Consider the following 13,733-nt stretch of genomic DNA (forward strand, 5'->3'; position numbering starts at 1 on the left):
CTTATTTACTACTACTTACACATTATTGCTTTTATGTATTTATTTAATTTAATATTTTTTTATCTTTGCCTCGTTGAAATTGGTGAGCTTCCCTCAAAGCACATTTCATTGTCAACAAGGACGGGTGAATTCATTGATAACTTCTGAGTAAAGATTTACAGTTTATTATCCTAATCTAAGATAGTTATTTCGAATTTGCGCGCTTGTTAAAAACACAATTTATTAAGCACTGACCTTTCACAAATGACCCAAGGGGCCGTTCAGATCGAACGCGTTCTTGCGCAAAAAAAACAAAACAAAAAAACAAGCCCATGACGCAACGCAACAAATGTAACAAAACGCAGGTGTCTCTAGACGCGTTTTTAAAAGTTGCCGTTCTTTTTTAATTAACTTGGCATAGCGTCTAAAAACCGCGGAGACTCTAGAAAACACAGCGAGACGCGGCGCAACAGTCAAAAACACCCCTCTAGTGCATGTTTACATAAAAACAATTGGAAAAACAGTGCAGACGGACGTTAAAAACGTGTTCGGTGTGGACGGCCCCTTACTGTAAAGACTGTCAGCGTGCTTGAAAAATACGCACGATGAGTTTGACGTACTGCAGTCGCGACAGTCCAAAAATATTATCGAATGTACTTTGATAAAACCACACCTGAGGAAGCGCGCGTGCCATGACTAATATCCCTCTCTTGATGTCTCGGAATGTGTATAACAGCGACCGGAGAGGCAGACTGGGGAAAACGGAGAGGGGGAGGAGAAGAATCTAAAGTAACGCCGTGAAATTGCATAAAACATGCCATTGAGCACTCAGCGCACTTCCACACCGATCTCTCTCCGCACGCTCTGGAAGTTCAGAGCTGCTTGTGAAGGGACGAGCTTCAAGTGCATTCCATGGACCAGTATCTCAACAACAACTGTCCCTTCTTAAAATGTTGGATGTGTATTATGTTAGTTGAAGGACAGAGTTTTCTAGAAACCTGCTGCTGAAAGCTGCAACGTGAAAAAGAGGAACTTTCAACAGACTCTGCTCATACTTCAGAGATTTGTTCCCACTTTTTTTTTCTAAAATGCACTTATTTGGAATTTCTATCTTCTGTATTGCATTGCTTTATGCAAACCTTGCTTTGGAGTCAAGTCACGACTACTACGATTATGACCAAGATCAAGCAGATGCCCTGGTAAGCACTGGCAAGTTCTTGTTACATTTTAAAAGTAGGGGAATTTGTTTAATGAATCATTTATTAAATGTCCTTGGTGCTGATTTGTTGCCCTTGGTTTTGATTTTCACACCTTAAACTTATGTTTAAACTTATATCCTGAAGGAAACTCAAGTTAAATATTTGTTAAATTAGGAGCATTGGATTACAAAACATCAACACAGCTCTGCAACACTTCTTTTGTGGGTCCAGGGATATGAGTGGCACCAGGCTGTTGTAGTAGCCAAGCGTAATCATGGTTGATTTCTTAAAGGTAATTTTACAGGAACAGAGGAATGGAATTTGTAAGTCAAAGAGTTATTCGAAAAGGAGATTATTTGAGAGCACAATTGTACTGCCATAAAGAGTCGGTGCAGGTGTCATTGGGTCAGCAACTTTATGTGGTTTATGAGAGAGAGAGAGAGAGAGAGAGAGAGAGAGAGAAACTTAAGGAGAAAGAGAGGTAATCCTAAACACGTGTCCATTTGATCATGCAATACACTTAATTGGTGGGATTACCATAGCTACCAGTTGTTCTTCCCTCAGGAGGAGCTCCAAAGTGGCCTGTATGCACACAAGAGAGGAGATGTCTATAAATTCCAAAAAATGAGGAACGTAGTCTCTGTACTGCTTTTGGCTTACACACCCACCAGCATTGTGTTTAAAAATACACAGCCATTACACACACAATTACTTTGACACAGCATTCTTACTTCTGGAATACAGCAGAAGACTCTATGGAATTTTACTATGTACAGTATATAAATGATACCATATGGTACACACACAGCGATGTTGACATCTTGACAAGATTTTGAAATGCTTCCCATCAGTAATGTGTGACATGGGCCATACACTAATCATGATTGCCTGAAATTAGATGCACTTTGTTTTCACTGCTCTCTCAAACTCCTTTGGGTCACTGTGAAATTCAATGGTTATTAAGATTCATTTAGCTGGAATTCACAGAGAGAGGAAAGTTGACCCTAACTGCGACAGCAGCAACATTAAAAACCTGCTGAATTCCTAATGGTTTATTTTCAGTCAATTTGGGGGTTATTTGTCTTGCACTTATGCCATGGAATTGAATAATTGTTCTGTAATTGCACATGTGGCTGTACAGAATTTGAATGTAATTGGTGACTCTGCTAGCAGTGTTGGTCCTCAATAATTCATTGGGTATCAGTCAGCACTTGGCTAATATACTGACCTTATTTCTCTCCCTTGGACATTTCAGTCATGGCTATCTCTCATCTGTTTGACAAAGCTGTCCTGTAAATCATGAGTAATTGTAAATATGTAAAAAAAAAAATACATAATATAGAGTTATCGTCAAGTAAGACTCTCTCTTTGTCACCTGGGAAATGTGGGTGGTTTGTCTGCTCACATAAGGTGTTAGAACCCACTACCTTATTCATGGGGACTGCCGTGTCGGTTTTGTCATGTGGTTTTACAGAAACTTCATCAGTTTTTAGCTGGGACACAGACAGCTTTGTGAACACCGATTTATTATTATTAGCCGCATTGTTGCAATTCTCTTGGGAAGCTCTAGTTTGAGTAAGCATTATGTTTCAGTCTGCATGAATGTGTCTTACGTCTAATGATGAATGCTTGAAGAAAAACCACCCATGATAAAGCACCTCCAGCTACAGCGAAGAGCTTTCTTTCTTTCATAAACAGTGCTTGTTTATTTGTGTCCCTTGGTGATATCTGAGGGATTCCCCAGGGACATCATCTCCATTTGTAACTCTTAGGTAGGAAAGTTAGCACAGTTGGAACAGATTGCACACATCTGCCTCTCTTATCTTGCCCACTCTAATAGCCGATCCACCTGCCAACCATTCTCATCCTTTAACTTCAGATTTGACTCAGTCACCTTTCAACACTTTCACAACTTTAGAGGAGCTCTGCTTTCACCCGGGGGGAAGGGGTAGTCGGACGCAAAGATGACATAAGCAAGAAGATTTTGGCTCCTTGGAGAGGTCAGCAGTTCAGCCATTCTTTGAATTAGGCAACTGTTGCAAATGGGGTGTTTCAATAGCTGTTACTTTAAAATGCTATTTTCATAATTGTGCAATGTGTGCTCCTGTGAATTAGTAAGGACTGACATGGTCGAAAGGTTTAAAAGTTTTTTGGGGGAGTGTAATGTAGCATACGGTCTTAAAAAAATTAAGTGGGCGATCTGACGTACCAAAAACAAAACAAACACTTAAACCACATTAAAAAATGTATGAATGTGTTTGCATTATATAACAATATATCAAAACAAGTTGCATTTATTTGAAAGAAATATAGCACAAACACACTTTTAATGCAAAACATTTCACAAAAACAAGTTAGTTAGGTTTCAAATGATAAAACAATGGCTATATTGTTTTAAAAAAAAAAAAAAAAAAAAAAAGTATTTGGACACTCTCTGGTTGTCAAACGTAGTGGAACACGTCCAAAGTTAATGTGATGAATGGGTAGTTCACCCAAAAATGAAAACTCTCTCATCATTTACTCACCCTAATACCATCCCAAATGTGTATGACTTTCTTCTGCTGAACACAAACAAAGATTTTTAGAAGAATATTTCAGCACAATGCAATGCAAAATTTTGAAGCTCAAAATGCACATAAAGGCAGCATAAAAGTAATCCATTGGTTAAATCCATGTCTTCTGAATTGGTATGATAAGTGTGGGTGAAAACAGATCAATATTTAAGTACTTTTTTTAATGATGAGAGAAGGTAAATTTTTTGGTGAACTATGCCTTCATGTCCGTTTTTAATCATAAATTCTCCCTGCACAGTAGGTGGCGATATGCACGAAGAATGCAAATTGCAAAAAACAAAAGAAGAAGAATGTGAAAGTGGAGATTGACAGTAAAAAAGGACTTAAATATTGATCTGTTTCTCACCCACATCTATCATATCGCTTCTGAAGATATGGATTTAACCATATGGATTACTTTTATGTTGTCTTTATGTCCTTTTGGAGCTTCAAAATTTTGGTACCTATTCACTTGCATTTTGAGGACCCACAGAGCTGAAATATTCTTCTAAAAATCTTTGTTTGTGTTCAGTAGAAGAAAGAAAGTCATACACATCTGGGATGGCATGAGGGGTAAATGATGAGAGAATTTTCATTTTTTGGGTGAACTATCTATTTAAATGTCCATATACTTTTTGGGGCCACTGTTAATACTCAATTAAAAAATGCTGTTTAGATGAGGCTGACAATAGTCAGTGTAAATGCAGAACCAGCCAATGCGTTAACCAGTTCCCATGGTCATTACCTTCTCATTCAGTCACTCACTCTTACATGGACAGACACAGAAATACAAACATTTTGGCTCATACATCTGTGCAGTCATCACTCAGAAATCTAAAATGACAGCACATTTGATTTGCGTAAAGTACTGTAAGTGTGAGGCTGCTGTGTAGATGTCTGCTTTCTTTTCTGCCTGTAAGCTGCTTATGGACATATCTCAGTCCCCTCCAGTGGAGGAATTCAGCTCTGACTGTGGCGCAGCAGTGTGCCTGAAACAGCTGGGGAACTGAGATTCTTTATTGTCTTTGTATTTTGCCCTTTTTGCAGATCTGAACCCCCGTTTGCAAGTTCCTCTGCGTGGAGATGCATTGGAATGTGTATTAGTGCAAAAAAAAAAAAAAAACATCCCATATCACTGAAAATGGGTAAATTTTTTCATACAGTACCTTCTTCTAGGAACCTTCTTATCTCTCACTTTGTAGCCAGTGTGTGGGCCACTCTGGGAGTGTGAATTGTAGGACTAGGCCTGAATCACCATCTTTAAGGAATAGTTCACCCAAAAATGAAAATTCGTTCCATATCATTCCAAATCCAAATGACTTTCTTCTGCGGAACACAAAAGGATATACAGTTGAAATCAGAAGTTTACACACACTTGGGTTGAAATCATTAAAACTCATTTTTTAACCACTCCACAGATTTAATATTAGCAAACTACAGTTTTGGCAAGTGGTTTAGGACATCTACTTTGTGCATGACACGAGTAATTTCTCCAACAATTGTTTACAGACAGATTGTTTCACTTTTAATTGACTATATCACAATTCAAAAATAAGTTTACATACACTAAGTTAACTGTGCCTTTAAGCAGCTTGGAAAATTCCAGAAAATGATGTCAAGCCTTTTTAGTTAGCCAATTAGCTTCTGATAGGAGGTGTACTGAATTGGAGGTGTACCTGTGGATGTATTTTAAGGCCTATTTTCAAACTCAATGCCTCTTTGCTTGACATCATGGGAAAAAAAAACAAATTGTGGACCTCCACAAGTCTGGTTCATCCTTGGGAGCAATTTCCAAATGCCTGAAGGTACCACGTTCATCTGTACAAACAATAGTACGCAAGTATATACACCATGGGACCACGCAGCCATCATACCACTCAGAAAGGAGATGCATTCTGTCTCCTAGAGATGAACGTGGTTTGGTGCGAAAAGTGCAAATCAATCCCAGAACAACAGCAAATGACCTTGTGAAGATGTTGGAGGAAACAGGTAGACAAGTATCTATATCCACAGTAAAACGAGTCCTATATTGACATAACCTGAAAGACTGCTCAGCAAGGAAATCAAAATCAAATCACTTTATTGTCACTCAACCATATACACAAGTGCAACAGTGGGTGAAAGTCTTGGGTGCAGTTCCGAGCAACATAGCAGTCATGACAGTGATGAGACATATACCAATCTACAATAAACATCAGATTTACACAACACAATTTACATATCTAATATACACATAATTATACACAACACAATATACAAATAATAATATACAATGTATAGTATACAATCCACACAATATAAAATACACATACACACAATATAGAATACACAGTATACAATAAAAAATAGCTTATATAAAATATACAGTAGGTTGTGTGCTGTACTGACATTCAGGCTGTCGGTTAATAGTCAGTTGCCAGTGTGTTGTTAAGAAAGAATATAATTTATGACAGTCCAGTGCGAGATTAATAAAGTGTAGTGCTGATGTATATTGATCGTGAGAAATCAAGAGTTCAAAAGTCTGATTGCTTGGGGGAAGAAGCTGTCATGGAGTCGGCTGGTGCGGGTCCTGATGCTGCGATACCGCCTGCCTGATGGTAGCAGTGAGAGCAGCCCTCGGGTAATGTAATTTGGCTAAGGTGTATGTAAACTTCTGACTTCAACTGCATTTTAGATTTCCATACAATCGCAATCATTAGTGCTTCACTTTAAAGCTTAAAAAAGCACCCAAGTGTCATAAAAGAAATCCATGCGACTTGTGCGTCATATTCATATTGTGTGTCTTCCGAAGACACACAAATGAAAGAAGAGGTTTCACTCTCAAATAAATTCAAATCAAATCATTGATCAACTCATGAAAACAGCAGCCACATCAAATATTACGACATGTCAATAACATGAAACCTCATTGGTTCTTGACGTCATGACGTTCGGTCACGAGGCATGCAAGAACCATTAAGGCCCTGATATACTTCATACAAAATCGAAGAATGAACGGGTGTGACGTCATTTAGAACAAAAGTTTTTGCGTTCGTTTCGGTGGTCCGTAACAGCTCACCTGGGCGAACTTTTAGGAAAACTTCTAACCGACTGCTAAAAACCTTCTTACTGCCATTGGTCCACGACATCGGTAGGTGTGACCTGAAGCTCCAACTCCATGATCACACCGGCGTGCAGTTACTAGTGAGCTGGTGCAAATGTACCTACATGTTATGAGATTTTTGTTTTGTTTAAATTAGTCTAAAAAAGGAATCAAATCTCATTTGCCATCTGCAGCAAAAGACATACACATCTGCCCAAAGTAAGATATGCCTCTGTCATCATTATTTTGTCTGTATTCTGAATATTACCACTCGTTTATAAAACCCCAATTCCGAAAAGTTGGGACAGTACGAAAAATGCTAATAAAAACTCAAATGAGTGATTTGTAAAGTATATTCACCCTTTGCTATATTGAAAGCACCTCAACTACACATTATATGATGTTTTACCCTGTGAATTTCATTTTTTGTTTTTTACAGTACAGTAATTTCAAATCAGATGGAGCATGTTGCAATCATCTGATTTGAAATTACTGTACATTTTCAAAAAAAAGAAAAAAAATATGAAATTCACAAGGTAAAACGTGTAGTTGTAGTGCTTTCAATATAGCAAAGTGTGCATATAATTACAAATCACTCCTTTTTTGTTTTATTAGCATTTTTCATATTGTCCCAACTTTTTTGGAATTGGGATTGTACATCCATCTTTGCACTTGTATCAATGTCATCATAAACTACAATAACGTAGTGTAATTGGTGCATATTATGGCCATGTATAGCGTGGTAGCGCATTAGCATAATAAATTCAGAATTTAAATGAGACAGATTAAACATTTTCTACTGTATAAATATTACTTTAAATCATTACTTTTACTGATTGAGGCATAAACTCATTGATAACGAATTTTTTAAGTTACACATGTAGCATCCTTATATTTAAATGCTCCTCTAAACACCTCCCACAGCAGTGTGGCCGGTGTCTGAATGTTCACAAAAAGTGCCTTGGATTTATTATAATTTGGGAGAGCTGTGCACTCCTCATGCCAGGACATGTACTTACTGCTCACTGACAGGATGCTGCTTAAGCCGTGTAAATGTTGCTCTTAACAGTTTCTGTCCGGGCTGGGTACTTGCTTATTACAATGATGTTTTGAGAATGACAAATAAAGAACCCCTTCCCCTGTCCCCCTATATCTGCATAGTTTTTAAATGAGCCTACAGGGAGTTTCATGGGGATTTTGTGTAGAGCTCTGTTATGTTTTGGAAAGCTCAAGAATTGGGTTACAGAACATTAAGCCTAATATCCCTGTGGTCTTATTGAGTAGTGGGCAACCCTCCAAGCTAATAGCTTTATTGCTCCACAGAAACCTTAACCAAGTACACGTCGAAGTGCACAGTAATTACATCCTAACACACACCGGCCTTCACACGTGAAACAGATCAGACCAAGAAAGTAATTTTTCTTAAAAGAGGAATAAAGGTTCTGATGAGACTAAAACACTTAAATGTGGAGATGCAAGCTCTGTATAAATTCTTAAAATTTGCTGAGCCGACAGGCTTAAGGCCTTGACATCATTCAAGATCTTGATCTGAAGATCACATATTTCTCTAGGTTGATTTATGCTCCAGTACAAACCACAAAAACATTTTTAAGAGAGGCAGTGCCATAGCAGAAAATAGTGTGGTATATCCAGTACAACCCATAAACAGATAAATGTGTCAGATAAATAGTTACAAGGACTTTAGATATATTGTGAATTGCATTTAAAAGACAAATGCAATGTTTTTGAATCTGCTAATCCAAATATTGACAATGTCATCCACTATTATCCGCTCTGTATTGTAATCCAGTGCTGCTAGTTCATATTAATGGGTCTAGCAGGCAGCAGGCTTAAGCCTGGAAAAATAATTTCCATGCGGATGGTCTAGTCTCAAGAGCGCATGCATGTGTGCATTAGCGTGTGTACAGGGTCCAGCACTTGGCCTTAATATAGCATTCATGAGGTTTGTAGTGCAGTACTCTTCCTTGGGGAACATCTCAATTGCTTCAGGAAAACAGAATAGATTAGGATTATTTATCTGAAATGTGGAAAGTTTGAATGTCGAAGAGGGTCTCAGTTACTCTTAAAACTTGTGGGCAGACCTATTCTCCAAGGAATCAGTTCTCCCTAGGTCAAGGATTCAAAACTTGCAGTCAGTTCTAGAGTTTCTAGGAGATCATTAGAATCATTAGCGGGTTAATGATATCTCAGATTCTCTTCCTCTCCTCCTGAATGTCTGCTCACACAGCCCCAGACATGCCCTCAGCAACAGTCCAGTGAGCACAGCACCATACACAAGCTTGCTCTCTGGAGGCCAATACTGGGGATGAAAGGTATGTCTAGAACAGATGCAACATGTGTTCTTTCTTGTGCAGATTTAGCACTGCTTACAATACTTCACTCTTCTAGAGTGTTCACAGCAGGGGCTTTTTCCCCCCTTGAGTTCAATAAGCATCTGTGATGTTCTATAATGACGTATATAATACTCCCCAGTGAGAGCATTTGGTCTTTTTCACTATAAGTGTCTATAATCTTTAGTACTGCCTGTCTGTACTATATAAGCTATATACTTTAGGATAGAAAAATAAATATGATTATTAACTTTTAAAAGGTAGGAGATCATGTTTTTAATATCTTTTGTTGTTGACGTCAGAGGTTATGCATTCAATCAAACTCAAAACTAAGAAAACATTAAATACAGGTTCAAATGAAGCTAGGATAAATAGGGTTTATTTATTTGTTTGTGAAGACATGTTCTGTTGATAATTATGCATATCATGTTAATAATTTTGTAAATGTTGGTCCTATACAGTTCATGTTAAATATACTAATACATTTCACAGAATGTTTTGTTTACTTGAATATTTTTGACTGTAAAATCGAATTAGTTGCCTTTAGATTGTTTAAGGCAATCAGTATAATTCAGTATAAGGGAAATTATGACGACTCTAGGTTAGCCATATGGCACATTGGATTCTCCTCAGTACTTCTTAGTGCACATAAATCTACACTTTTGTAAAGTACAATTGAGTAAAGAAGAGTGGCTTAAATTTAACAGGCTCCAAGTTCACCAGAGGTAACACTAATCACCCTGATAGTGACTTCACACAAATCACAACTATCAACCAAAACAACAACAATAATCATAAGTAGGGTTGCAGCAGTATACCGCTTTCAGGGTATACCATGGTATGAAAATTGATGGTTATCATACCATGTACATCCGCTTATCTACGGCATTGAGAAAAAAAATGCAACCGAACAGAGAATCTCACGTGCACTTGCGCATCTCCTTTCCTCCTCAACTGCCTTTCAGACTTGTCAACTTGCCCCATACACACACATGCAGTGGAGAAAATGTTAGAAAGAAGCGAGGCGAGGGGGTCTGACATAAGTGATTGTGTGTGAGTTAAAGCAGTGTTTCTCAACTGGTGGGTCGCAGGTCTATTCGGACTGGGTCACGTACAGCAGGGAAAGAACAATGCCATGGTTCTCCCATTGAAGATATTTCAGCAGCCGTCCAAGTGATAGCCTATTTAGGACTGCCAAGGCAGATTTAATGATAATCTCGCAATCAGCTAAAGGCTTCTCATCTGCACTTTTGCACGAGTGTAACGGAACCAGCTCACGCTAATGATCTGCTCTGCTCTCTGATGTGCGTGTGCAACAACCGGGCTTCCCTCGATATTGCGGAGCACAGACCTCAAAACTGATGTGACCAATTTAGATTCTAGTGAGACTTTTTTAGTTTAAAGTGTTACGGAGGAAGACAAGTCAAACCTGTCAAACAGTAGGCAGCCCTGACATGCCAAACAGCACTGAGGAAAAGAGCAACACTGTGCTATGCACCAAAAAATCAAATCAAATCATTATACATCATCACCTTTACAAAATTGTTTCAGTAACTGTTATATTTTGACAAAATGTTATAGTTTCATATGAAATAATCTATAGGTAGAATCTATTAGACCTCATTTTATATCAACAGTTGCAGTTGTAGTTAAAGTTTCAAGAAGTGTTTTATTTATTTTTTCATAAATAATATAATTTGTTATTATAATTACTATTATTTAAAGACTAGCTACACTGACCTAACCATGGTAACGAGGAGCCTATGCTTCTGTGTAATATGTATGTTCTGTTTGAATTATGTTTGAAATTAGGAAACAAACGAGATAATAATGGGCTCATATAAGTAAATATGCTCTTCAATTTTTCAAAGGGGGAAAGAGTAAACTTCCTGTCGCTTTTGTTGTTGACGTCAACAACAAAAATAATGTCACTTGATGCATGTTCTTGTACTTGAAAACCATGAACAAAACTATGCAACATAAAAGGAAATGCGACACAGGATACATTAAATACAGGTTACGTTTTTATTATGATGGGTTGCCACTTAATTTCCAATGTAAAATCTGGGTCCTGAAGCAAAACCAGTTGAGAACCACTGAGTTAAAGGTACAGTCAGGAGCAGTCTGGCTGCAGAGTCATGCACCTACAGTATATGTTAATTATTAATAATCATAGGACATTACTTTAAAATTGCACACAGCTGATGTTATTTTCCATTTAGTAGTTAATTTAACATGCTATGCTAACATATAAACTAACATGCTTTTGTTATATACAGTCATGTGAAAAAGAAAGTACACCCTCCTTGAATTTTATGGTTTTACGTATCAGGTCATGATAAAAATCATCTGGTCCTTAACAGGTCTTAAAATTAGGTAAATACAACCTCAGATGAACAACACGTGACAAATTACACTGTGTCATGATTTATTTAGCAAAAATAAAGCCAAAATGGAGAAGCCATGTGTGAAAAACTAAGTACACCTTATGATTAAATAGCTTGTAGAACCACCTTCAGCAGCAATAACTTCAAGTAATCGTTTTCTGTATGACTTTATCAGTCTCTCACATCATTGTGGTGGAATTTTGGCCCACTCTTCTGTACAATGTTGCTTCAGTTCATTGAGGTTTGTGGACATTTGTTTATGCACAGCTCTCTTAAGGTCCCACAACAGCATTTCAGTTGGGTTGAGGTCTGGACTTTGACTGGGCCATCGCAACACCTTGATTTTCTTTTTCAGCCTTTCTGTTGTAGATTTGCTGGTGTGCTTGGGATCATTATCCTGTTGCATTACCCAATTTCAGCCAAGCTTTAGCTGTCGGACAGATGGCCTCCCATTTGACTCTAGAATACTTTGGTATACAGAGGAGTTCATGGTCGACTCATTGACTGCAAGGTGCCCAGGTCCTGTGGCTGCAAAACAAGGCCAAATCATCACCCCTCCACCAACGTGCTTGACAGTTGGTATGAGATGTTTGTGCTGATATGCTGTGTTTGGTTTTCACCAAACATGGCACTGTGCATTATGGCCAAACATCTCCACTTTTGTCTCGTCTGTCCAAAGGACATTGTTCCAGAAGTCTTGTGGTTTGTTCAGATGCAACTTTGCAAACCTAAGCCATGCTGCCATGTTCTTTTTAGAGAGAGAAGAGGCTTTCCCTGGCAACCCTTCCAAACAAGCCATACTTGTTCAGTCTTTTTCTAATTGTACTGTCATGAACTTTAACATGCTAACTGAGGCCTGTAGAGTCTGAGATGGAACTCTTGGGTTTTTTGCAATTTCTCGGAGCATTGCATGGTCTGACCTTGGGGTGAATTTGCTGGGACGTCCACTCCTGGGAGATTGGCAACTGTCTTGAATGTTTTCCACTCGTGAATAATCTTTCTAACTGTAGAATGATGGACTTTAAATTGTTTGGAAATGGCCTTATAACCCTTCCCAGATTGATGGGCAGCAACAATTGCTTCTCTAAGATCATTGCTGATGACTTTCCTCCTTGGCATTGTGTTAACACACACCTGAATGCTCCAGACCAGCAAACTGCTAAAACTTCTGCTTTTATAGAGGTGGTCACGCTTGCTGATGATCAGTTAATCAAGGGCATTTGATTAGCAGCACCTGGCTACTACTTAGCCTCTTAATTCCTATGGAAGCAGTAAGGGTGTACTTAGTTTTTCACACATGGCTTCTCCATTTTGACTTTATTTTTGTTAAATAAATCATGACACGGTGTAATATGCCATGTGTTGTTGTTCATCTGAGGTTGTATTTACCTAATTTTAAGACCTGCTAAGGACCAGAAGATTTTTATTATGTCCTGATATGTAAAACCATAGAATTCAAGGAGGGTGCACTTTCTTTTTCACATGACTGTAACATGTTATAGTTACATGCTATTTTTTTTATCATGTTTATAATTCGGTTTATTATTATAATTCTGTTAACTTTCTTATTTATTCTATTTATTTTATTTATTTTCAAAAGGGAGTGTTTGTTGATTCATGTCTTTATCTTGAAATGTTTAGTTCCTGTTTCCCTTGTCATGTGATTCCTGTTTTCCCTCCATGTTCATGTGTCATGTTTTCATTGGTTTATTGTTTAATTAGCTTGTTATGAGTTCTGTTTGTTCATTGGTTAATGTTTTCCCATGTCCATGTATTTAAGCCTCATTTTTTCCATTGTGTCTTTGTCAAGTATTGAATGTAACTTTGTAGTCAAGTTCATGTTATAGTCAAGTTCATGTTTATGTTTTATGTTTCACGTTTGTAGTTAGGGTTACTGGTTATCACGATTGTAAATAAACTGCACTTGGGTTCTCTCTAATTTATCGTCTTCGTTTTCATCATTGCCAGCAGCCAGCAACGTTACAGGAGACTTTTTTTTACACATACTTCCATTAAAAAAAATGGTTTCAAGTTTCAATTATAATAAAGTGTTTGTTCAACCAAAAAATAAAAATAAAAATAGTGCCTGACCGATATATCGGTCAGCCGATATTACCATATATTGGTGTCATTACGTAGTTTGTCCAGCAGAGCATGCTCTGACTCCATTGTTTACAGAGCTG

General features: G+C 37.8%; 1 protein-coding gene across 2 annotated transcripts in view; it reads left to right on the forward strand.

Annotated features, from left to right (window-relative positions):
• The first annotated feature begins 601 nt into the window (after window positions 1–601).
• The window catches only part of vegfc (vascular endothelial growth factor c), a 69,399-nt gene continuing 56,267 nt past the window's right edge, over window positions 602–13,733 (forward strand). Inside the window, exon 1 of one of the 2 annotated variants that reach the window (XM_051702974.1) lies at window positions 602–1,178. In XM_051702974.1, coding sequence (XP_051558934.1) covers window positions 1,068–1,178 — 111 coding nt within the window. In that variant the 5' untranslated portion in view covers window positions 602–1,067. The remainder of the gene's footprint in view (window positions 1,179–13,733) is intronic. The other variant, XM_051702973.1, reaches the window with a different exon arrangement.

Source organism: Myxocyprinus asiaticus, chromosome 7, assembly GCF_019703515.2.
Source record: "Myxocyprinus asiaticus isolate MX2 ecotype Aquarium Trade chromosome 7, UBuf_Myxa_2, whole genome shotgun sequence".
NCBI lineage: Eukaryota > Metazoa > Chordata > Actinopteri > Cypriniformes > Catostomidae > Myxocyprinus > Myxocyprinus asiaticus.